Source organism: Aquarana catesbeiana, linkage group LG12 (genome assembly GCF_042186555.1).
Source record: "Aquarana catesbeiana isolate 2022-GZ linkage group LG12, ASM4218655v1, whole genome shotgun sequence".
NCBI classification, from domain to species: Eukaryota; Metazoa; Chordata; class Amphibia; order Anura; family Ranidae; genus Aquarana; species Aquarana catesbeiana.
In genome coordinates this window covers 11,633,827-11,659,380 of record NC_133335.1, presented here as the reverse complement: position 1 = coordinate 11,659,380, position 25,554 = coordinate 11,633,827, and the positions used below count along the sequence as shown (strand labels likewise).

Here is a 25,554-nt window from a genome sequence, read left to right as displayed (position 1 = left end):
CGGCCGCGCTGTAGCCGTCTTTCGGCTATGGCCCGGTCGGCAAGTGGTTAACTTTAAAAGCAAAAGATCAAAAGAAAAAAAAAAATTTGATCTTTCGCTTAAATTATTATTTTTTTCTTCCAACCTGGATTGGAAGTGACATCATGACATCGCTCCGGTCCTCAAAGGCCATAGAGTCAATCAAAGAATGTTAACTTTTTGATCGATCGCCTATGGGTGCAGCCTGCCGCACAGTGGGATTGTTTCTCGGATGAACTGGCGAGCGGCGGGAGGCACGTTCCCAGCTGCCACTTTGGAGACCGTTCTAGCGGCTCATGAGTCGCTCGGACCGGTCTCCTGAGAAAGCCGGCCGTCTGCTGAAAAAAAAACGTACCGGGGTTTTTGGGTGGAATCTTCAGCCATAATCCCGGTAAACCACTTGCAAACTGCAACTTATTTATACATATTGTGGTCGGCAAGTGGTTCAAAAGAAGAGATGGACGGGAAGGCGTGGATCACAACCCCCCCCCCCCCCGGGAGATGGACTGGAAGGCGCGGATCAACCCCCTGTAGGAGACGGATGTGAAGGCGTCGATCAACCCCCGTGGGAGACGGATGGGAAGGCACTGATCTCCCCCCGTGAGAGACGAATGGGAAGGCACCGCTCAACCCCCCATGGGGGATGTATGGGAAGGCGCCGATCAACCCCCCCGTGGGGGATGGATGGGAAGTCGCCGATCACCCACCGTGGAAGACGGATGGGAAGGCGTCGATCATCCCCCGCGGGAGACAAATAAGAAGGCGCCGATCAACCCCCATGGGAGACGGATGGGAAGGCGTTGATCAACCCCCCATGGGGGACGGACGGGAAGGCGTCGATCACCCCCCCACGGGAGACAAATGGGAAGGCGCCGATCAACCCCCATGGGAGACGGATGAGAAGGCGTTGATCAACCCCCATGGGAGATGGACGGGAAGGCGTCGATCACCCCCACGGGAGACGGATGGGAAGGCGCTGATCAACCCCATGGGAGATGGATGGGAAGGCGCTGATCAACCCCCATGGGAGATGGATGGGAAGGCGCCGATCAACCCCCGTGGGAGATGGATGGGAAGGCGCCGATCAACCCCCACGGGAGATGGATGGGAAGGTACCAATCAACCCCCATGGGAGGAGGAACGGGAAGGTGTCGATCACCCCCCCGTGGGAGACAAATGGGAAGGCGCTAATCAACCCCCATGGGAGACAGATGGGAAGGCGCCAATCAACCCCCATGGGAGATGGACGGGAAGGCGTCGATCACCCCCGCACGGGAGACGGATGGGAAGGCGCCGATCAACCCCGTGGGAGACGGATGGGAAGGCGCCGATCAACCCCGTGGGAGGCGGACGGGAAGGCACCGATCAACCCCCCCCCCCACTGCTTCTCCTCCCAGCTAAACAGGAAGTGGGTCTTGAGACCCGATTGGCCGGGAGTCCTAAGACTCCCTGGCCAATCGGGTCTCAGGACCTGCTTCCTGACTGGCCGGGAGGAGAATCAGGAAGACAATAGCGAACTGTGCCCTGAGCCCACCCTTTCTTGAAGCCAAGTAGAGCTCTAATCATGTGCTTCAAAAAAAACAAAAAAAAACCAACTCCATTGGAATTCATGCATCTGGCGTCCTGCATGTAGACTGGGGGCCGGGCACATGGATTAGGGGGGCAGCGCCCCATAAGGATGGGCCGCCACTGATACTGTATAGACACATGCACACGCTAATGAAATAGGCTGCGCACACCTATGGCCTGTATACAATATATGGTGGTTTCACTTTAGAAAATAAAGAGATTTTAGAGTGTATTTGTTCATATTCTCTAGAAAACTAAAATTGTTAAGTGAGAAGAAATACACCCTCCCATATAAACAAAGAGTAAAAGATTATTGATGAAGTTATAGATCTCAGCAGTACAGAAGCCCTTTATCTAATTTCAAAGTCCTGGGAGTCTTCAGTAAGAGCCTGGAGGGGGGCACAGCGGCCGATTGTAAAGGCGTAACGATAAAATGTGCTGTATAACTCACTCCAATGCCCGCGAGGATTCTCCTGCTGATAACTTATTTTCTTTCAAAACAATGCAGGGAGTAAGTTCTTTTTACACAATTACTATGGGTATTCCCTCATGCCTGGTACTTTTCCATCTAAACAGCTACAGTAAGCAGAATAAGTGAGATCGGAGTAACTTACAGATGTCGTAAAAGTAACAATACGCTATCTCATACCCGCAAAAAAAAAAAACGAAGCCGGGTTTGCATCTAAAATGAACATACAGTGGAACCTCGGATTGTGAGTAACGCGGTTAACGAGCGTTTCGCAATACAAGCACTGTATTTTTAAAAATCGTAACTTGGTTTGCGAGTGTTGTCTCCCAAAACGAGCATGATTCAGGCCAACACGGTGTGCAGTACTGCTTTTGGCCTGAGGTGGGGGGGCGCCGGAGCCGAGCAGAGCCGAACGCCACGTTCGGAAATGCACAGAAAGGCCCGAGTACAGCACGTCTGACCTCGGCAAATCTCGGGTAGGAAGTCTTTCCAAGGTTTGCTGAGGTCTGCCGAAGTGTCCTGGGGCCTTTTTGGCAGTTTCCGAGGCTCTCCGGCGCCCCCGCCTCTGGCCGCATGCGATATTGCATCCCATTGAAGTCAATGCGGAACAAATTATTTTTCGTTTTCATTGACTTCAATGGGAAAACTCGCTTTGATATGCAAGTACTTTGGATTACGAGCATACTTCTGGAACGGATTATGCTCATAATCCGAGGTTCCACTGTATAAGAGTATTATGAGTCAAAAAAAAGTGTCCATCGAGAGTAACTTTAACAAAACAAAACATGAAAAAAGCATCTTACATACTAATGTAGCACCCCCTGAGTGCTAGGGTTAGATTATGTACAGAGTAGGTAAACTGTTCAGGTTTGGCTGGCAGCCAAGCCTGTGTGTTTTTCTGGGTCAGGGTTGAGTGACTCAGGGAGGATGGTATGACTCACAGGCAGCATCTCTGGCACCTCCCTCTACTTCTGGAAACTGGCAGAAGACTCCAAAAGGATGGGAGTGAAGGGGAGGAGCTACCTGGAGTGTTCTGATGGCCCTGACCAATCCCCAACAGATGGGTTGGCAGGGGGCAGGTCCCCCTTAAGCTGGGGCAGTGTGGAGTTCGGGTGGAAGATGGAGATGGAGTGTTAGGCTGTCAGGGGACTTTGAGAGTAGCCCCCTAGCCCGGGGGGAGGGGGTGAACTCAGGCGCGGAAGGGACCCCTTCTTATGACACATGGAGGGAGCCTGACCAGGAGGCATGGGAGCAAGGAGAGGACAGCAGTGGGACACTGCCAGGCAAATTTTCAGGAAGGAAGACAGCCAGGAGGGCTGGTGAGTGTTACAATCAGAGGACAGAGAGGCATGCCTGAAGGGACTGGGTACAAGCAGTCTGGGATGGATGCAGAATCAGTCTGGGAGGACTGTGGAGTTTTAGCCAAGAGGGCTGGTGAAATGGGCAGCTGCAGCCAGACGGGCTGGCAATGCCTAAAAAGGTGGTACTGGGATCAGTAGCCACAGGAATAGGACAGCTAAGCATTAAGACTTTTTTTTCTGCTACACTACCAAAGGGGCCCATGGTTCCTGCCTGCAAAGAGCACTCGATCTGGAACTGACAGAGTCTGTGTCGGATCATCCTTACTGTGCTAGCTGGTCCTGGAAGATGTAGTTCTACAAGCAAGATTTTGCTGGAGGTAGAAGTGTATATATTGTAGTTGTGTCCCTGGAGAATTCTTTCTGTGCTGAACAAGTGGGAATCCCATAATAACCCTATTCCCAATCCAAGTTCAATTTCCCTAATAAAATACAAAAACAAAGCTGTAAGGACTGATCTCTGACTCCAGAGTGTTTGGAAAATTCATGAAAAATAAAGCTACATAAAGGTAGGCTGATATTCTAGGCACATACAACCAATTAACAGCCAGGGTAAAGAACGGGGGGTAATAAGGAGGAGTGCATATACAAAGACACCCCACACCATGCTCAATTAAAAACAGCACCCCAATGGGAGAGAGTACCAAAGAGCACAAGAGTACTGGGAGACCAAAGGTCGGGGTGGGCAAAAAGGGCATGCTGAAGGGGTAGGCCTAGCTAGAAGTTCGAGCTAGGGGAAGGAAAGCTGCGGGGAGGGACTAGGAAGGGATAGAAACTAAAAGGGGAGAGGAAAAACAGGGGACAAGTGAGTGTAGGAAGTAGAAGAGAGCAAAAGAAAGGGAAAGGGAGAAGAAGGGGTGGTGTGGGTAGGGGGGGGGATGGGAGGGGGGGTTAAAGGACCCCCCCTAGGGGAGGAAAGGAAAGTGGTGGTAGACTCAAGGGCGGGATAAAGAAGGTTCGCTGGAGAAAGTTGGGAGCAATAAGGTTTCATCAAAACCAGGGGGTAGGATCACCCAGGGGTTCCAGAGCTTCTCGAATTTAGGAACTTTATCCAGTAGAACAGCTTCCAATTTGGTTTGGTTTGTTCAAATGTGAATCGTTGTTTGGGTACAGCAATTCTATGCTTTGACCAGACAACATTTCATTTTATATGCACTATAGAAAAATAAATGTACCCAAGTCTAATCCTTGTTTTTGTATGAACCATATAGCGTACAAAGTTCTGCTTCATAAAAGTATTTGGCCTGCAGTAAATAATGAAGGTTCTCCATGACACCCTTTCATATTAACAAGAAAGGTGGACATAGCACAGCGTGCAGCAGTGCCGGCCGCTCCATTAGGGGCGCCACCCCCCCAATCCATGCAGTTGGCCCCTAATCTACATGCAGGGCACCGGCCGCATAGATTTCAATGTTTTTTTTTTTTTTGAAGCATGAGCCTGAGGCTCTAATTGGCTTAAAAAAAGGGTGGCCTCGGGGCGCAGAGCACTGCGCTCTGTGCCCACCCAGTTGTGTGACTATAGCGAATTAATATTCACTATTGTCTTCCTGATTCTCCTTCAGGAAGCGGGTCCTGAGACCCGATTGGCCAGGAAGTCTTAGGACTCATACCCACTTCCTGTTCAGCCAGGAGGAGAAGCAACAGCCCCGGCACTTCCCACGACAAACTGGAGCAAGTTCGAGCGAGGAGCAGCCTTAGGTAAAGGCCACTGATCGCTGCCTCTCAGGACCCACTTCCTGTTCGTCTGGGAGGAGAAGCAGCCCAAGAGGGAAGAGACAGAGCGGGTGAGCGGGGAGCAGTGTGAGTACCTACCGAGGCCAGCCTGTGCATGGGGGGGGGGGAGTGTTATTTGGCGGTATGTGTGAGTGAGGGGGGCAGGTTTGTTTTTGCCCCCCCAGAATATTGAGCACTGGTGTGCAGCCCATCTGGCCCCTCCAACATCCACACCTGCTATTACGGCTACTAAGACAAAGCTGCTGGAGAGTGATTTGTAACTTTTAATTTGGCAACTTCTGCTATTCACAGGATATAGAAAAAGGCGGCCAGATCCGCACAGTCCAATATGACTTTGGTTTACCGAATACTTTTATCCTGACTGCAGTTGTACTGTAAGTGAGGAGGGATTACGACGTGTAAAATCAGATTAGCTCGTTGGCATTAATATCTTGTTAACATGCTTCTCCCCGGATAATACGAGCTGCTTCCACGGCGCAGAGCGCAGGGTGAGCGAACATCTGGAGTCCTTGCAGCTGTTCTGGCAAATGACAAACAGGTCCTGTGCCAGCTGCGTTCCCGGCGTCCCTCCGCCCGAGCCTGCTCAACTCCGACGAGAAGAAAAGGAGGACAGAAAGTAACCACTCCAGTGTCTTAATACGTTCTTCACTTTAATATCCTCCGCTCAATACAATGTAATGAATCGTAACACCCGGCAATTTAAAATACCACAGCAAAAACTAGAGAATAATGGGATTTAAACCATGACAGACGTAGCGTGGCAGGAATGTTGCCATCAAACGCTCTGCAAACAGAGATTCGAAGAATGAATGACACACTCAGAATCTCCACTCAAAGCCAACAGTTTAGTTTTGTGCGTTTCTGCTTCATGCATCTCTGGAAGCATGGGTGTGAGCACAGGGTGTGCTGGATGTGCCTTGGCCCACCCTAATCACTCCATGCGCATTAGCATTATCACTCTGTGTGACAGCAAGAAGAAGGTAAAGATCTCCCCCTTTACGCACTTCTCTTTCACTGTGCCAGCAGGGAGATCAATGTGCCGGAGTCCTATATATGTAAACCCACGCTTGCGTGTTTGAGCTATCAGCAAAAATCCCCCCCCCCACCAAAAATAAATAAATTAGGCTAATCTGCATGCTTGCCCCCAAGCATAAATGTAACCTCCTCCCAGTACAAATCTACCCCCTGCTGAAATCTCCCCCCCTCCCAGCACAAATGTTTGCCCCCCTATCGCCCAAATGCCCCCCCCACCCCAAAAGAAATAACCCCCTTCTAGCACAAACCCCTCAAATTTCCTCTCCCCCCACTCCAAATCTTTCCTCCTAGCACAAATTCAACTCCCCAATCCCCCTCCTAGCCCACCCCCCCCCCATTTCCCCTCCTAGCACAAATATCCCCCAATCATCCCTACTAGCACAACCCCTCCCAAAATAAAAATTCCCTCCTAGCACAATTGCCCTCCCCCCACTACCACATCACCTCTTCTGCAACACCCCCCTCACATTTCCCCTTCTAGCACAAATATCCCCCAATCATCCCTACTAGCACCCCCCCACCCGAAAAAAAAAATTACCTCCTAGCACAATTCCTCTCCCCCCACTACCATATCACCTCTTCTGCAACCCTCCCCCTCCCAACAAAAATTCCCCTAAATGACCACTCCTAGCACAAACCTCAAATTTCCCCTCATAGAACAATTCTTACCCCCCGCCACCCCCTAAATTCCCCCTTCCAACACAAGTTCCCCCTACTGATCTTCTTGCAGCACCCATCCCCCCCGCCTTACATGATAACACAGGGCCCAGGGCAGCCTTTCCTCCTGCCCACCCCTTGTCCCGGCCCAGCTTGAAATAACTTTCCGGTCTCAGGGAACCCCTACTAAAAATGACTATATCTGCAACTCATAATACATTAATGTGAGGGTCAGTGGGAAGAATACTCCTTATATTGGTGATCAGTGAGAAGAACGTTCCTTACATTGGTGATCAGTGAGAAGAACGTTCCTTACATTGGTGATCAGTGGGAAGAATGTTCCTTACATTGGTGATCAGTGAGAAGAATGTCCCTTACATTGGTGATCAGTGAGAAGAACGTTCCTTACACTGGTGATCAGTGAGAAGAATGTTCCTTACATTGGTGATCAGTGAGAAGAATGTTCCTTACATTGGTGATCAGTGGGAAGAATGTTCCTTACATTGGTGATCAGTGAGAAGAATGTTCCTTACATTGGTGATCAGTGGGAAGAATGTTCCTTACATTGGTGATCAGTGAGAAGAATGTTCCTTACATTGGTTATCAGTGAGAAGAATGTCCCTTACATTGGTGATCAGTGAGAAGAATGTTCCTTACATTGGTGATCAGTGAGAAGAATGTCCCTTACATTGGTGATCAGTGAGAAGAATGTTCCTTACATTGGTGATCAGTGAGAAGAATGTTCCTTACATTGGTGATCAGTGAGAAGAATGTTCCTTACATTGGTGATCAGTGAGAAGAATGTTCCTTACATTGGTGGTCAGTGAGAAGAATGTTCCTTACATTGGTGATCAGTGAGAAGAATGTTCCTTACATTGGTTATTAGTGGGAAGAATGTCCCTTACATTGGTGGTCAGTGGGAAGAATGTTCCTTACATTGGTGGTCAGTGGGAAGAATGTCCCTTACATTGGTGATCAGTGGGAAGAATGCTCCTTACATTGGTGATCAGTGGGAAGAATGTCCCTTACATTGGTGATCAGGGGGAAGAATGTTGCTTACATTGGTTATCAGTGGGAAGAATGTCCCTTACATTGTTGGTCAGTGGGAAGAATGTTCCTTACATTGGTGGTCAGTGGGAAGAATGTCCCTTACATTGGTGATCAGTGGGAAGAATGCTCCTTACATTGGTGATCAGTGGGAAGAATGTCCCTTACATTGGTGATCAGTGAGAAGAATGTTCCTTACATTGGTGATCAGTGAGAAGAATGTTCCTTACATTGGTGATCAGTGAGAAGAATGTTCCTTACATTGGTGATCAGTGAGAAGAATGTCCCTTACATTGGTGAACAGTGGGAAGAATGTTCCTTACATTGGTGGTCAGTGAGAAGAATGTTCCTTACATTGGTGAACAGTGGGAAGAATGTTCCTTACATTGGTGGTCATTCAGAAGAATGCTCCTTACACAAATCTTCCACTGGGGGCACTAGTTCTGGAGACCCTGGTAACAACAAGGGATTCCCTCACTTCCTGTTTTTTATCTGTGGGACAGGGAGTGAAGGAAAATCTCACCAATGGGACGCAGATGTGAGAAAAAAATCAGACTGGGGTTATAACCCTCCCTTACTCTATTCAAAATTTAAAAACAATGTTTTGGTTATAGTCCTACTTTAACCACTAGCCGACCAGCCGCCGTCATACTGCGGCAGGTCGCCTCGTTTCCGCAAATCGCCATAGCTGTACATCGGCACCTTTAAGGGCGATAGCAGGCACGCACACCCGCTGCGCATGTCCGCCCGCGGGCACGAGAGCCAGAATGGGGATGTGTGTATGTATACACACAAATTCCCCTTCTCACAGGAGAGGCAGATCGTCTGTTCCTAGTAATTAGGAACAGCGATATGTCTTCTCCTCTAGTCAGTCCCATCCCCCCACAATTAGAAACACTCAAGAGGGAACACATTTAACCCCTTGATCGCCCCCTAGTGTTTAACCCCTTCCCTACCAGTGACATTTACACAGTAATCAGTGCATTCTATAGCTCTGACCGCTGTATAAATGTCACTGGTCCCAAAAATGTGTCAAAAGTGTCCGATCTGTCCACCGCAATGTCGCAGATCGCCACCATTACTAGTAAAAAAATAATAATAATAATAAAAATGCCATAAATCTATCCCCCATTTTGTAGATACTATAACTTTTGCATATGCCAATCAATATACGCTTATTGTGATTTTTTTTAACAAAAACATGTAGAAGAATATATATTGGCCTAAACTAATGAGGAAATTAGTTTTTTTACCTTTTTTGGGGGGATATTTATTTTTATTTTTTTCAAAATTGTTCTTTTTTTGTTTATACCGCAAAAAATAAAAAATGCAGAGGTGATCAAATACCACCAAAAGAAAGCTCTATTTGTGGGGAAAAAAGGACGACAATTTTGTTTGGGTACAACGTCGCACGACCGCGCAATTGTCAGTTAAATCGACGCAGTGCCGTATCCCAAAAAATGGCCTGGTCATTAAGGGGGAAAATTTTCCGGGGCTGAAGTGTTTAAATATCCATAGAACTGTCAGAAACCATGAAATCAGACCGAGACAGAAGTACAGTTAAATCACACTTGTTAATGATAAAAGTAAATAGAACAAATGTAGTCAAAACAAAGCCATGGTTCAGGAACCGGATAGTCAGACAAGCCAAACGTCAGGGAGCCAGAGATGAGCGTAGTGGAACAGCAAGCAGGATCTGGAGCCAGAAGGGATGTCAGCCAAGCAAGTCCTTAACAGGAATGCAGGAGATAGTCTCTGTGATGTTGACCAAGGCGAAGGCAGAGATCCTCTGGGCTGGACGGCTTAAGTAAGCAGCACTGATGAGCAGGATATCATCAACAGCTGAGTCACTGTGGAAAGAGATAGGAGCTGGCAATTAGCCGACAGCTGAGCGGCCAGCTCAGAGAAGGAAGGGCTGAGCCCAGCCCTGGCAAGAACATATGCTTTTAGGGACTGGGACAATGGGACACGGATGCAAAAGTTTATATGTTAGTTCTACCTAACTGGGAAATTCTCAGTGGAGAAATTGTTATGACCCCCAAGAGACATAAGAATACAGCATATGACTGAGACTGTGGGCATCCTCCAACAACAAAAGATTTTTGGGGTGAATGGACACTAAACACAAAATCTGGGTTATCTAAGAGGGAAACACCAGCAAATGTAAGTGTGCTTTGTATCTTTTTTGATATATACTAAAGTTGTTGTAAAGCTAGAAAGTTTTTTTTTTTTTTACCTTTTGGCATTCGATGCATAAAAGGTAAAATACCTTCTCTGGTCTACTTTATCCCCAGCCCCCCCCCTTATACATACCAGAGCCCGATCTCGATCCAGCGATGTGCATGAGAGCAGCGCCTCTCAGCTCTCTCCTTCCTCATTGGCTCAGAGACAGTACAGAACAGACTCTCTTATGAAAAAGTGGTGGGTGGGGTAGGGCTGGGAATTCTGATGTGAAACGTGGGGGGGGTGAGGAATCTGATGTAAAGGAGGGGGGGAGACTGAGGACTCTGATGTGAAAGGGAGGGGCGAACTGAGGACTCTGATGTGAAAAGGAGGGGGGAGGAACTGAGGACTCTGATGTGAAAAGGAGGGGGGAGGAACTGAGGACTCTGATGTGAAAAGGAGGGGGGAGGAACTGAGGACTCTGATGTGAAAAGGAGGGGGGAACTGAGGACTCTGATGTGAAAGAGAGGGGGGAACTGAGGACTCTGATGTGAAAGAGAGGGGGGAACTGAGGACTCTGATGTGAAAGAGAGGGTGGAACTGAGGACTCTGATATGAAAGAGGGGGGAACTGAGGACTCTAATGTGAAAGAGAGGGGGGAACTGAGGACTATGATGTGAAAGAGAGGGGGGAACTGAGGACTCTGATGTAAAAGAGAGGGGGGAACTGAGAACTCTGATGTGAAAAGGAGTGGGGAACTAACTGAGAACTCTGATGTGATGGGGGTGGAAGTGGGCCTTTTTTTTTTTAAATGAGAGGAACTGAGGACTCTGATGTGAAAGAGAGGGTGGAACTGAGGACTCTGATGTGAAAGAGAGGGGGGAACTGAGGACTCTGATGTGAAAGAGAGGGGGGGAACTGAGGACTCTAATGTGAAAGAGAGGGGGGAACTGAGGACTCTGATGTGAAAGAGAGGGGGGAACTGAGGACTCTGATGTGAAAGAGAGGGGAACTGAGGACTCTAATGTGAAAGAGAGGGGGGAACTGAGGACTATGATGTGAAAGAGAGGGGGGAACTGAGGACTCTGATGTGAAAGAGAGGGGGGAACTGAGAACTCTGATGTGAAAAGGAGTGGGGAACTAACTGAGAACTCTGATGTGATGGGGGTGGAAGTGGGCCCTTTTTTTTTTTAAATGAGAGGAACTGAAGACTCTGATGTGGACGGGAGGGGATGAGGAACTAAAGGATGAAGGGAGGAGGAAAGTGAAAGGGACCAAGGACTCTGTTTTTTAAAAAGGGTGAAAGGAAGGGGGGAACTGAGGACTCTGATGTGAAGGGGGGGGGGGGGGGGGGAAGTTGGCCCATTTTTTAAAAGAGAGGAACTGAAGACTCTAATGTGGATTAGAGGGGAGGAGGAAAGTGAGGGCTTTGATATGAAAAGAGGGACTGAGGAGTTTAATGTTTTTTTAAAAGGGGGGGTGGGGGACTGAGGACTCTGCTCTGATGTGAAAGGGAGGGGGAAATTAGGACTCTGATGTGACAGGGAGGGCAGAGGTGGGCCTGTTTTTTTTTTTTTTTTTAAAAGGGAGGAACTGACGACTGATGTGGACAGGGATGAGGAACTAAGAGATGGGGGAAGGGGGAAAGTGAGGACTTTGATGTGAAAAGGGGGACTGAGGACTTGAATGTTTTTTAAAAGGGTGGGGGTGAAGGGGTACTATTGTCTCTGATGTGAAAGGTGGGATTCTGATGGGGGGGACCCCATTTCAGATTTATATTTAGCATAAACACTGTTCTAACAGAATGAATTTCTGTTACAATAAGGTCAGCCTGGAGCTGGAAGACACAGATGAAGAGATCATGCAATCCTTAAAAATGTACTTTATATAGAAGGCTTTAATGGAGGGTTTATTGATTTATTTTATTTTGTACAATTGTAGGGGCATCTTTTATGTTCTTCTTATGTAAAAACACCCCCCCCCACATCCATTACCACTCCATTATCACTTAAAAATCCATTTATTTTGTATTTGTTGCACAGAACCGATCCTTCAAATCTTTAGCTTTCCCCGAAACCATGAAAACTGTGACAGATTTTAGGTAAGACAATATTCGTTCACTTTTGTTCCTCTGCATCTTTTATCCACCTACACAGACAGCGGTGACAGCAAAACAGAAAAACAACAGGCAGTGAGAGACACTCATCGAAAAAAAAATAATAAACATCTTTAAAAAAGCGCCTTCGCCTGCAATCAACCTCCCGCCAGGAACGGACTGAACATGAATTTCACGGATGGGTTGGAAATGGACAGAACATAAAGAGACGATCTCCAGGTTACGTCAGCCTGCAGGGGTATAATAACTAGATTTACCGGGAATCCGGTGGACTGTCTAGATCTTAACCCCTTCAATACCGGGCACTCGCCCCCCCTCCTGCCCAGGACAATTTTCAGCTTTCAGAAACAGGAATATTAATTCGCTCTTATCACACAACAGGGTGGGCTCAGGGCACATTGCTCTGCGCCTCCGGCTCTAATCATGTGCTTCAAAATAAATTAAAAAAAACCCTTCGGAATCCATGCGTCCGGCGCCCTGCATGTAGATTAGGAGGCGGGCACATGGATGGGGGGGGGGGGGCGGCGCCCCTGCTCCCCTAACAAGTGGCAATTTCATTGCTGAAACTTCAAATAAAACATCTTTAATACCTGCATTTACTGGATACCGGGCGCTCCTTTACTTTCACTTCTTTCCTAATTAGCGGCCGTCACAGGTTTACACTGATAATCGGGGGGGGGGGGGGGAGCACATACATTTCTGGTGGCTACTGAGATCACAGAGAGCGGCGCCCATGCATAGTAACGGGCACTTTCACGGGAGGACGTCACATGGTCCCTATTCCAGAACTGGCGGACCATGCTGGAACCGTCATTCAGCAATAGCCCGGTTGGCAAGTGGTTAATCACAAATGTTCCACAGACCTCCCAGTCTGAGCTACGGTCATGGAATGCAAAGCGCATCCCTAAGCACAGAATTTACAAAAATAAAAAAAATGACAAAACTTCCTCAGACTTTTACGGGATCACAAGACGGCAGACGGCAGAACTTAAATCACCATTTATTACTCAAAGCTCTCATCTGCCGATAATTGGTGATATGGAGCCGAATGCCGTAACTACAAAACACATCATGCGCGTACGCTGATAAAAAAAAAAAAAAAAAGAAGAAGAAGAAGAAAAACGTTACTCTTTAAATTCTTCCTCCTAATGACAGGTTGTTCCTGACAACTTCTTTGTATTTCTAGCTGTGCCAAAAATAATGTCATTCAGTGCTCTACATTCAAGGCAGTCTGCAGTCATTTACGCCTTCTGAATGGCTCTGTAGCGTTAAAGAAGAAGTGCACTGCTACAACATCTTTTAATATAGCCGGGCAAATTTAAGCAAATTTATTTGCAAATGATAAGCTTTGTCCTTCGAGAGCTGTATTGAGATCAAGGGCCGGTTCATTACAATTGAGATCAAGGGCCGGTTCATTACTATTGAGATCAAGGGTCGCTTCATTACTCGTCCTTTCCCTACTTGCATCCAAAAACATCTCCCGCGTAATTTGTAATGGGCGTTGCTGGGTAGGTTTACCACTTAAAGTCCGAGCCTCTTTCTGAGATTCGTTGTTTACAAGTTAAAAACAGTTTTTTTTTTGCTAGAAAATGACTTAGAACCCCCAAACATTATACTTTTTTTTTCTAACACTCTAGAGAATAAAATGGCGGTCGTTGCAATACTTTCTGTCACGCCGTATTTGCGCAGCGGTCTTACAAGGTCACTGTTTTTTAATTAAAAAATAAGACAACAGTAAAGTTAAAAAAAAAAAAAGAAACAGTAAAGTTAGCCCAATTTTTTTTTATATTGTGAAAGATAATGTTACGCCGAGTAAATTTATACCCAACATGTCATGCTTCAAAATTGCACCCCGCTCATGGAATGACGACAAACTTTTACCCCTACAAAAATCTCCATAGGCGACGTTTAAAAAATTCTACAGGTTGCATGTTTTGAGTTACAGAGGAGGTCTAGTGCTAGGATTATTGCTCTTGCTCTAACGATCGCGGCGATACCTCACATGTGGTTTGAACACCATTTTCATATGCGGGCGCTACTCATGTATGCATTCGCTTCTGCTCGGCGGGACGGGGTGTGTTTTATTTATTATTTATTATACTTTTATTTTTATTTTTACACCGTTTTAAAAAAAAAAAAATGTGTCACTTTTATTCCTATTACAAAGAATGTAAACATCCCTTGTAATAGAAAAAAGCATGACAGGACCTCTTAAATATGAGATCTGGGGGGTCAAAAAGACCTCACATCTCTTATTTACACTAAAATGCAATAAAAAAAAAATTAAAAAAAATTGTCATTAAAAAAAAAAAAAATGGCAGCTACCTGCTGCCATAACCACGATATCCCCCTTCGAAGTAAGGACGTATATCGGCGTGCGGCGGTCCGGAAGTGGTTAATTATTTATTATGTTAAATGGTGTCAGTCCTAGTATCTCTATTTGGATAGTTAAAAGCAGCCAAACAATGAAATTCATAGAATATTAATTATTTGTTTTTGTAGGGCACCCTATAGGACCCACTGGTGAATGCAGTCTAATTTCCCCACCTAAAACACACACACCCAGGCACCCATCATTTCCTTCACTCAAAAGAACAGTCTAGGGCAGCCTCTCTCAACCGTTTTATCCCGAGGAACCCTTGAAATAATTTCAGCTTCTCGGGGAACCCCTGCTAAAAAGAAATTATGTCTACATCTCATGATACATTAGCATAATTAGTACATCAAAGAAAGTTGTAAATATAAGAATAAGTAATGTAGTGTCCACACTAACATTGGTGGTTAGTTTAGAAGTAGTGGAAAATTACCCTCTGTGCATTGGTGATCAGTAAAGGTGGGAGATCAATCCACCATCTCAAAGCTCAAGGAACCCCTAGCAACCTCAAGGAACCCTAGCTGAGAAACACTGGTCTAGGGGTTTCTTTTTTTGGGGGGAGTTTCTTGGTAAAGATGAACTGGGATAGGGATGCCCCAAATACAGTGGGGAAAATAATTATTTGATCCCCTGCCAATTTTGTAAGTTTGCCCACTTACAAAGAAATGAAGGGTCTATAATTTTTATAAGTGTAGAATAGAATATCAACCAAAAATCCAGAAAAAAACACGATACAAATGTTATAAATTGAGTTGCAGTTCAGTGAGTAAAATAAGCAAAACGTGACTTAGTAGTTAGAGGAGAAACTGGCAAGCACAGAGGTCAGACGTTTCTTGTAGGTGGTGATCAGGTTTGCACACATCTCAGGAGGGATTTTGGTCCACTCTTCTTTACAGATCTTCTCTAAATCCTTAAGGTTTCATGCAACTCCAAGTTTCAGCTCTCTCCATAAATTTTCTAAAGGTTTGGGGTCTGGAGACTGGCTCTAGGCCACTCCATGACCTTAATGTGCTTCTTCTTCAGCCACTCCTTTGTTGCCTTGGTGGTATGTGTTGAGTCATTGTCATGACCAATCTTCAGTGTTCTGGCTGAGGGAAGAAGGTTCTCATCCAAGATTTTACAATACATGGCCCCGTCCATTGTCCCCTCAATGCAGCAAAGTCAGCTTGTACCTTTAGCAGAGAAACAGCCCCAAAGCATCATGTTTCCACCTCCGTGCTTGACTGTAGGGATGGTGTTCTTAGGGTCATAATCAGCATTTTTCTTGCTCCAAACACGGCAAGTCGAGTTAATGCCAAAGAGCCCAATTTTGGTCTCACCTGACCACAGCACTTTCTCTCAATCCTTCTCTGAATCATTTACATGTTCATTGACAAACTTCATTGGTGTTCTTAGGGTCATAGTCAGCATTTTTCTAAGATTTTGTAGGTTTGCCTACTTACAAAGAAATGAAGGGTCTATAATTTTTATCATAGGCGTATTTTAAATGATAGACAGAAGAGACAGAATATCAACCAAAAATCCAGAAAAACTCATGATACAAATGTTATAGATTGAGTTGCAGTCCAGTGAGTAAAATAAGCAAAACATGACTTAGTACTTGGTGGAGAAGCCCTTGTTTGGCAAGTACAGAGATAAGACGTTTCTTGTGGTTGGTGACCAGGTTTGCACACATCTCAGGAGGGATTTTGGTCCACTCTTCTTTACAGATCTTCTCTAAATCCTTAAGGTTTCTTGGCTGTCTCTTGGCAACTCGAAGTTTCATCTCCCTCCATTTATCTATAGGATTAAGGTCTGAAGACTGGCTAGGCCACTCCATGACCTTAAAAGAGTTTTTCACACCTTCTGTGCTGCAGCTGTCCCCTCAGAGCACCCCTTTTTCTTACCTGAACGCGATTGTTCCAGCAACAAGCACAAGCCCAGCAGCTCCAGCCGCTGTCTAGGGTCCTGATTGGAGAGACATTGGCTCTCGCTGCTGTCAAATAAGTCCAGTGACACGGGAGGCGGGGATGCAGCAGCAGGATTCGGGAATGCGCACGGGTGCCCCCATGGAACACGGCTCTCCGTGGGGGAACCCAATGAAAAGGAGGGGCCAGGAACGTCGCCGGGGGACCCCAGAAAAGGAGTATCGGGGCCGCTCTGTGCAAAACCCTTGTACAGAGCAGGTAAGAATAGGCATGTTTATTTAAAAAAAAAATACATCCAACCAGAACCTTTCCCAGCTACCCGGATTGTGTGAGGAGCCCGTGGGACGCAGTAGAACTGCCAGGACTACATACTTATGATGAGCATGACTCCCACTTATATCTTGTAAGTGTTTATAATCTTGTGCAATAAATGATATTGTTTTAATACTACACTTAGAGAGGCGCCTCCCCCCCCCCCCCTTGTTTCTTTCACAGATGCTCAATAGGGTTTAGGTCTAGAGACATGCTTGGCCAGTCCATCACCTTTACCCTCAGCTTCTTTAGCAAGGCAGTGGTCGTCTTGGAGGTGTGTTTGGGGAGGTTATCATGTTGGAATACTGCCCTGCGGCCCAGTCTCTGAGGGGAGGGGATCATGCTCTGCTTCAGTATGTCACAGTACATGTTGGCATTCATGGTTCCCTCAATGATCTGTAGCTCCCCAGTACCGGCAGCACTCATGCAGCTCCAGACCATGACACTCCCACCACCATGCTTGACTGTAGACAAGACACACTTGTCTTTGTCCTCCTCACCTGGTTGCCGCCACACACGCTTGACACCATTTGAACCAAATAAGTTTATCTTGGTCTCATCAGACCACAGGACCTGGTTCCAGTAATCCATGTCCTTGGTCTGCTTGTCTTCAGCAAACTGTTTGCAGGCTTTATTGTGCATCATATTTAGAAGAGGCTTCCTTCTGGGAGGACAGCCATGCAGACCAATTTGATGCAGTGTGCGGTGTATGGTCTGAGCACTGACAGGCTGAGAGTGATAACACCAAATCTAACACACCTGCCCCCATTCACACCTGAGACCTTGTAACACTAATGAGTCACATGACACCGGGGAGGAAAAATAGCTAATTGGGCCCAATTTGGACATTTTCACTTAGGGGTGTACTCACTTTTGTTGCCAGTGGTTTAGACATTAATGGCTGTGTGTTGAGCTATTTTGAGGGGACAGCAAATTTACACTGTTATACAAGCTGTACACCCACTACTTTACATTGTAGCAAAGTGTAATTTCTTCAGTGTTGTTACATAAAAATATTTGCATAAATGTGAGGGGTGTACTTACTTTTGTGAGATACTGTATGTGATCTGGCATACAGGTGCCGCCCTGTAGCAGTAAAAACTGCTATAGGGCAGACTACAGATGTGCAACTCAAAGCTCAAACATACATGCGTATTCATACAAATATATATATATATATATATATATATATATATATATATATACACACACACAAAAGTTCTCAGACAAACGATCACTTATCCGGCGCTTAGGAAAATTAAAAGTGAAGTAAATGAGCAGCTGCTATAATGAAAAAAATTCCTGAAACAAGGGAAGCAATCAAAACTACGATTTGGAATACTTTCAATCAAAAGGTAATCTTTCAAAAGTTCAGCAGCGCTAAAGATTTTAAATAGAAGCTAAAAAATCTGTTTATTCAGCTGAAAACTGGAGAAGCCCTAGTGCTTTACAAATACAAGTTCATATGTGATTCATCTGTTGTTTAACACTGGTGAAGCCAAAGTGATTTGCAAATGAATGAATCATCAGCGATTCATCAGTTGTTTAAAACTTCAACAATCGATACATCTAGTGCTTGAGATCCCTCTAGGAATTGCACTCACCAGAAAGAAGATCAATAGAAAGCCTTGTGGTGTATGTGAAGTGGCTGCGATCGCTGCCAAACGAACATCAATACAATCCACAGTGACCGATCAGCAAATAGGGAGGCCAGCACTCTTGTCTTCTAATTCACCCAGATCCAGTCAGCTGAAAGCTACCCTTACCCTTAGTACTCGGGCAAATAAGGAGAGAGGAAGCCTCATAGTGTAAAACTGTAAAGATTTTAATAACCGAAAAAAACACCCCTCCCTTAGGCCCCTTTCACACTGAGGCGGTTTGCAGGCGGTATTGCGCTAAAACAGCCTCCGCTGTTTGTTCAGTGTGAAAGCCCGAGGGCTTTCACACTGAAGCGGTGCGCTGGCAGGACGGTGAAAAAGTAGAGTAGTAGAGCAGTGGATGGTGTCAGTAGAGCAGTGGATGGTGTCAGTAGAGCAGGCGATGGAGTCTGTAGAGCAGTGGATGGTGTTAGTAGAGCAGTGGATGGTGTCAGTAGAGCAGTGGATGGTGTCAGTAGAGCAGGCGATGGAGTCTGTAGAGCAGTGGATGGTGTTAGTAGAGCAGTGGATGGTGTCGGTAGAGCAGAGGACGGTGTCAGTAGGGCAGACGATGGAGTCTGTAGGGCAGTGGACGGTGTCGGTAGTTCATTTTAAAAATGTAATTATTTTTTACAATATTTTTTTACAATAATTTTTTTTGTTTTTGTTTTTACAACTTTTTAGGAGTCCCACTGGGGGCTTCAAACAAATATCGGGGGTCTAAACAGACCTCTGATGTCTCACTTTTGAGAGAAAAGGACTGAGGACAGAGATTCCCCAGTCCCTTTTTTCCTGCAGCCAAGCAGCAGGGGGGGAATCTGTGTAGAACAGTGTGATTAGAGGGTTTGCCCAGGCACACCTGGCACACCCTGTGCGCACCTGCCTATTAGGCGGACCTGAAGTGGTTAATACTTCTTTCAGTCTTTTTTGGAATGATGAAAAACACGAATCAGACAGAAAGCCAATGGATTATCTGCCACATTTGATTGATGTTTATGCAACTCAGATGCCTAGTAGTTGATCGAAAATAGCAGATTATCTATTCATTTCATATAAAAAGTAATAAAAAAATAGCATTTCCACATGTAGGACCAGTTTATATATAGAAAATACAACACAACAAGTGTACAATCAATAACCAAAGTGACATTTCTAATTCCTTTCAATTACCTATAATAAGAATGTTTGTTCGGTGAAAATCCTTTCCGGTTTTTAGGCGGTGTGTGGATATTATCCAGCTTTGTATTTCATTATACCGCACTGTACTACCTGAAGATGACATGAAGACATCCATACATTGAACAGAACAGTTCCTTCCCCGTGCCTGCCAATAGGTAGCACTTATCAGCCTCTAACCGGCAAATCACTTTTCCCGGGGTGGCGATGGCTCTGGAGCACCGCGCCTGATCGGAATTTTTTGTGCTTTTTTTTTTCTGCTGCAATGTCACGCCGCTCTCTCCCCCGCTGCGATTCCCTCCCATACTGTGCGGACAATGACAACATCTTCTGACACAAGGTGACAAGCTGCAGGCCGGCTTCATCCAAACACATATCACTTCTCAACATTCAAGAGGATCGTTTGCACTTTTTGGGCGAGTGTTACCGGGCAAATCCAAGAGAGGCAAGGTAACAATATGAAGACCGCGACACCGCTTACATCTGAACAAGCCACAGACCATAAACAGCGAGCGGTTACAGAAAGAAAATACAGCGGGTATAGAAAAGAATCACCCCCCCCCCACCCAACACCCCCCTTTTAAAATAATCACATTTTGTTTCTTTGCAGCCTGAAATGAAGACAGTTTTTGTTTTATCCAGCTGTATGCAACATATTGGAAAAAGTCCCCCCCCCCCTTGTGTCAGTATTTTGATGGACCACCTTTAGCTTTAATTCCAGCCTTTAGTCTGTAGGGATTTGTCTCTACCAACTTTTCATAGCTAGACTTTGCAATATTTGCTCGCTCTTCTTTGCAGAACTGCTCAAGTTCAGTTACATTTGATGGTGACAGTTAGTGGAGTGCAATCCTCTGGGCAGAAGACTGCAGTCCACAAACTCACCATCAAATGTAACTGAACAGATTTTCAATGGGGAATATATTACCACCCCCCCCCCCATAACAGGATATTACCACCCCCCATAAGAAGATATTACCCCCCTCCAAAACAGGATATTACCACCCCCCCCATAAACGGATATTACCACCCCCCATAAGAAGATATTGCCACCCCCCATAACAGGATATTACACCCCCCCCATAAGAAGATATTACCCCTCTCCATAACAGGATAACCCCCCCCCCCATAACAGGATATTACCACCCCCATAAGAAGATATTACCCCCCTCCATAACAGGATATTAGCACCCCCCATAAGAAGATATAACCCCCCCCTCCATAACAGGATATTATCCCCCTCCATAACAGGATATTACCCCCCCATAAGAAGATTTTACCCCCCTCCATAACAGGATATTACCCCCCCCCCCATAAACGGATATTACCACCCCCCATAAGAAGATATAACCCCCCTTCCATAACAGGATATTACCCCCCTCCATAACAGGATATTACCCCCCCCCCCCATAAACCGATATTACCATCCTCCATAAGAAGATATTACCCCCCCCCCCTCCATAACAGGATATTACCACCTCCATGCGTTACTGTAGGAATGGTGTTATTTGGATGGATTTCCACCAGACATCTCGTTTTTTTGTTTTTTTTATGTCGAAGCCAAATAATTAAATTTAAAGCTCCATTCACACTTGTACGACTCCAAAGTTGCACCAATTTTTTAAGTGCAACTTTGATGCAACTTTGGATGGGTGCAAGTTGCATTCGACTTTGGCTTTGACCAGTGATAATGGACAACTTGCACGCAAGTTGCATCGTACAACATTCAAGTGCGACTTTCATGCAACTTCTGTGAGTTAACTTCAAGTCTATGCCCCTCAGATTGCATGAAAGTCAGACCAAAGTAGTGCATAAACCTACTTTGAAGTTGCTGCAGCTTTAAGACCCCTTTCCCACTGGGGTGGGGCATCACTTTACCGCTGTTATAGCGGCGCTATTTGGCTGCTAGCGGGGAGCTTCTAACCCCCGCTAGCGACCGAGAAAAGGGTTAATAGCGCCCGAAAAGCGCCGATGCCAAAGTGCTTTGCAGGCGCTTCGGCAGTGGTGCCCATTCATTTCAATGGGCAGGGGCGGTGGAAGAGTGGTGTATACAGAACTCCCGCACCGCCCCAAAGTTGCTGCTTGCAGGTCTTTTTTTCCTGTCCTGCAAGCGCCCCGTCTCAGTGTGAATGCATTTGGGCTTTCACACTGGGGCTGCAGATGAGGCAGTTTACAGGCGCTATTTTTAGCACAAAAACGCCTGCAAAACGCCTAAGTGTGAAAGGGGTCTAAGTGGCACATATATGAATGGTTATCATTTGAAAGCGTGGGGAACTACTTTTCGTGCAACTCTGATGTCCAAAGTTGCATGCCAAGTCGCACAAGTGTGAATAGAGCCTTACACCTTTTTTCCATGTGGCCTCAGAATCTTCAAGGTGCGTTTTGACAAAGCTCAGTGGTGACGGCATGTGGCCTTTCTTGAGGAATGGCTTTTTTTTCTTGCACCCCCCCCCCCCCCAATACAAGCCACATTTGTGGAGAATTTGTGATATTGGTGTCGCATGCACGCAATGACCACTCTTTGCCAGAGTTACTGTAGGCCTCTTGATAGCCCCATTGACCAGTTTCCTCCTGGCTCTTTGTTGTACCAAATACCTTCCACTTCTTCATAATAAACCTCACTGTGCTCCTAGGCATTGATAAAAGCCTTTGGCATTTTTATGTATCGATCTTCTGACTTGTGCCTGTCCACAACTTTATCCAGGAGATCCCGGTGACAGTGCCTTTGCCACCCATAGTTGACTGTTTGCTTCAGGAACTGAAATGCCCAAGGAAAGCTCTTTCCATGCTAAGCTAATCAAAATGACCACAGCTGATCACAGGTGAAAGTCAAATGGCTGTGAGTGCCATTGAGAAGTTGATTAGCAACACCTGATTGAGTTTACAAATCATTTTTAAGAGGGGGGGATCCTTTTTCCAACTCAGTGATTCTGGTTTTGACTTCCATGCTGTTGCAGCCTGACCATGCCAAGCACCAAGGCAGATCTATGCTGCTGCAGCCAGTTTGAATATCAAGGTTACCCTCTTAAGGGGTCACAGGGTGTTGTGCCTATGCATGGTAAGCCTGTATTTCCATGTTCAGTTTTGTGGAAATACCCAGCCCTGGAAGAGGGGGTTTTGCGATTGGTTAGAATTGGCGCCAAGCACAAGTCCCTGACCCACTCTTGCCTTTGCTGGAAAACTCTTGAGGCTGAACCCCCAGCCATATTGTGCCCCATTCCATTCCACAGGCCTCCACAAGACATTTCCGGGCAATAAAATGTATATCTCAAGGAAAGAATGTCCACACATAAATAGGGTTGCTGCAGTTTACTGATAGTACTGGGGGAATGGCATAATAGTCACATCACATCGACACTTGATATTACATAGTCAATTACTTTTTGTGGATGGTCTGCAGCAGTCACATGTGAAAGCATATGCAGCCCTTTAAGCAGCCATCTCCCTCTAACAGTCTCACCTTCTACCCAGGGTCATTTGTACTCATTGGAGATTGAGATCTCTGCAGTCACCTCCTCCATAGGTACACCTCTCCTGGGACTATCAAGGGAAATATCCTCCGCAGGGAACTCTTGGCCTGGCCTAAAAGGCCTTTTGCAAATCCTCCCTAGCCCCCTCCTTCGTAAGAGTCAGAAAGTCGACAGCCAGGGTTCTTTCGAAATGGCCAACTCGTCAAAAAAATCTCCAACTACGTCACTTCCGGTGACTCTCCAGCAGCAGATTTGGGCGAGTTGGCTTTACTGGTCATGCGTGCGTGTGCACCCGACAGAATAATAGAAACCCCCAGCAGCTGTTGGAGAACACAATGAGTTTTCAAAAAATTTTTGTAATATACCTTGCGCATGCGCACTGCGGCGATGAGTTCCCCAACAGCTGCCAGAGGTTTCTGTTATTCCTTATGGGTGCACGCGCGTGCATGGCCGGTAGAGACAAATTGTCCAAATCTGCTGCTGGAAGTGACGAAATTCGAGATTTTTGATGAGTTGGCTATTTTGACAGAACACCAGCTCTCCTGGTTGCAGATCTACTCTTCCCTGATCTCCTGCCCTGTACAGGGCCTCCACATGCTGGTTACATCTGTGCTGGTGTGGGGTGATTGGCTCTTTTCCCCAAGAGAGAGATAGGGCTCCTCCCAGCCTGGCTTATATGTAGGTACTTACTCACCCATGACATCACTGCAGGAGGGTTCTAATTAAAAGGGGCCTAGCACCTGATGGCACTGTCTTTCATAACCAGACACTATTCTGGCACAGTTCTGCCCACCGGGCTTCTATTCAGTTTACTGGTGTTATGTGCTTCAATAACATGTTGGGTTTCTTGATTTACACCAAGCTAGTTATATATAGGCGCCACCTACTGATCTCTTTCTGGCTTGCTTTTTTGCATAGTTACAGATTGTATTCTCCTAGAATGTGTTAATAAATTTGTTAGGAACCAGCACATTCTGGGAGAATTATCTAGAGGAAGTGAGTCAGCCACCATTTTAAGAATCTACAACAAGACTTACAGTAAGGCTGTTTCTCCGATCTCTCGCCATCACCTCTTAGCGAGCTTAAAAAGTATGTTTTTGTTATCCCATTCTGAGTTATAGAGCATTGTTTCTTTATTATATGCAATATTGTACTTTCACTTGGCTTGTTCCAATAAATCTAAGATCAAAGAAATATGATATCTGAAGTTTATGGAACAGTAAGGTTTAGCTCTCTGTCCTAGAGACAGAACAGAGCCACCTAGTGGCAGAATAGCTAACTACACCTGCCTGCAGTCTTGCCATGTTGATTGACAGTAATGCCCTGTACACACGACCAGTTTTGCCTTCAGAATATAGTCTGAAAGTTTTTACGACAGAGTTCCGATGAAATTCCGCTCAAGCTGTCTTGCATACACACGGTCTCACCAAATTCCGACCGTCCAGAACGCGGTGACGTACAACACATATGACGGGACTAGAAAACGGAAGTTCTATAGCCAGTAGCCAATAGCTTCCGTCTCCTACTTGCTTCAGAGCATGCGTCGTTTTTGGTGCGTCGGAACAGCATACAGACAAGCTGTTTTTCCAATAGTAATTTGTTCCGACGGAAAAATATAGAACATGTTCTCTATCTAAGTCCGTCCGAATTTTCGACAGAAAAAGACCGATGGGGCATACACACGGTCGGAATATACGATGAAAAGCTCCCATCGGACTCTGTCGGAAATTCCGCTCGTGTGTACACGGCATAAGGCTCCTGCAGGGTGGGGAACGAAGCAGAGGGTGTGGGGGGGGCTGCTGGGAGTCACTGTCACCTGAATGGGCCTCAAACTGCAGTCGCCTGTAGCTTGTACAGCAGCAGCATTGGTTAAAAGCAGGTAGACTAGGAATCTGGGCTTTGTTACACTATGTGGCCCTTTGTGCATTTATGTAATAGTATACTGTTTTTCCCCCCAATTATGATGTCACAAACCCACTTTGTAAAGGGACACTCCCCTGCTATGTGAAAGAGGAACCATAAGGAAGGCCTCAGTCATGTGACATGTAAATACACAAAAAAAAATTCAAATAGTTTATATTTAAAAAACTACATTATTGGCAAATACTATTTCCTGCATAACTACGTCCTTTACCTGTAGTGCGATCACAAAAAATGTAAGTACCTGTATAAGGCCACGCCTCTTCATAGGTAGATCTAGTCCTCAGCACATCATGCAGTAGATTGACTTGTGTTGTTCTGTCAATCAAGAAGCAGGGGGTGGGCACAGGCACAATCTCCCGGGGGTGTCGGGTCATACGCTGCCTGCTAGCTGCTCTTGCACTGTAAGAAAACGAGAGCAAAAATTTTGAATCAGTGCACATTCCTTCCTCTGACAAACATAAATATATTATAACTCTGCAGGAGAAAATTAACAAAATAATAAATGTTTTCAGAGCTCCAATATAATTTAGCATTTATCTGAATTCCAGGAACCCAGTCACTTTCTCAAAAGTTCAGGCACACAATGAAGTCC

General features: G+C 45.9%; 1 protein-coding gene across 1 annotated transcript in view; it reads right to left on the bottom strand.

Moving 5' to 3' along the window:
* Positions 1 to 25,554, bottom strand: part of DOK5 (docking protein 5) — a 472,815-nt gene that overhangs the window by 134,183 nt on the left and 313,078 nt on the right. Inside the window, exon 8 of the mRNA XM_073607241.1 lies at positions 25,204 to 25,361. Coding sequence (XP_073463342.1) covers positions 25,333 to 25,361 — 29 coding nt within the window. The 3' untranslated portion in view covers positions 25,204 to 25,332. The remainder of the gene's footprint in view (positions 1 to 25,203; positions 25,362 to 25,554) is intronic.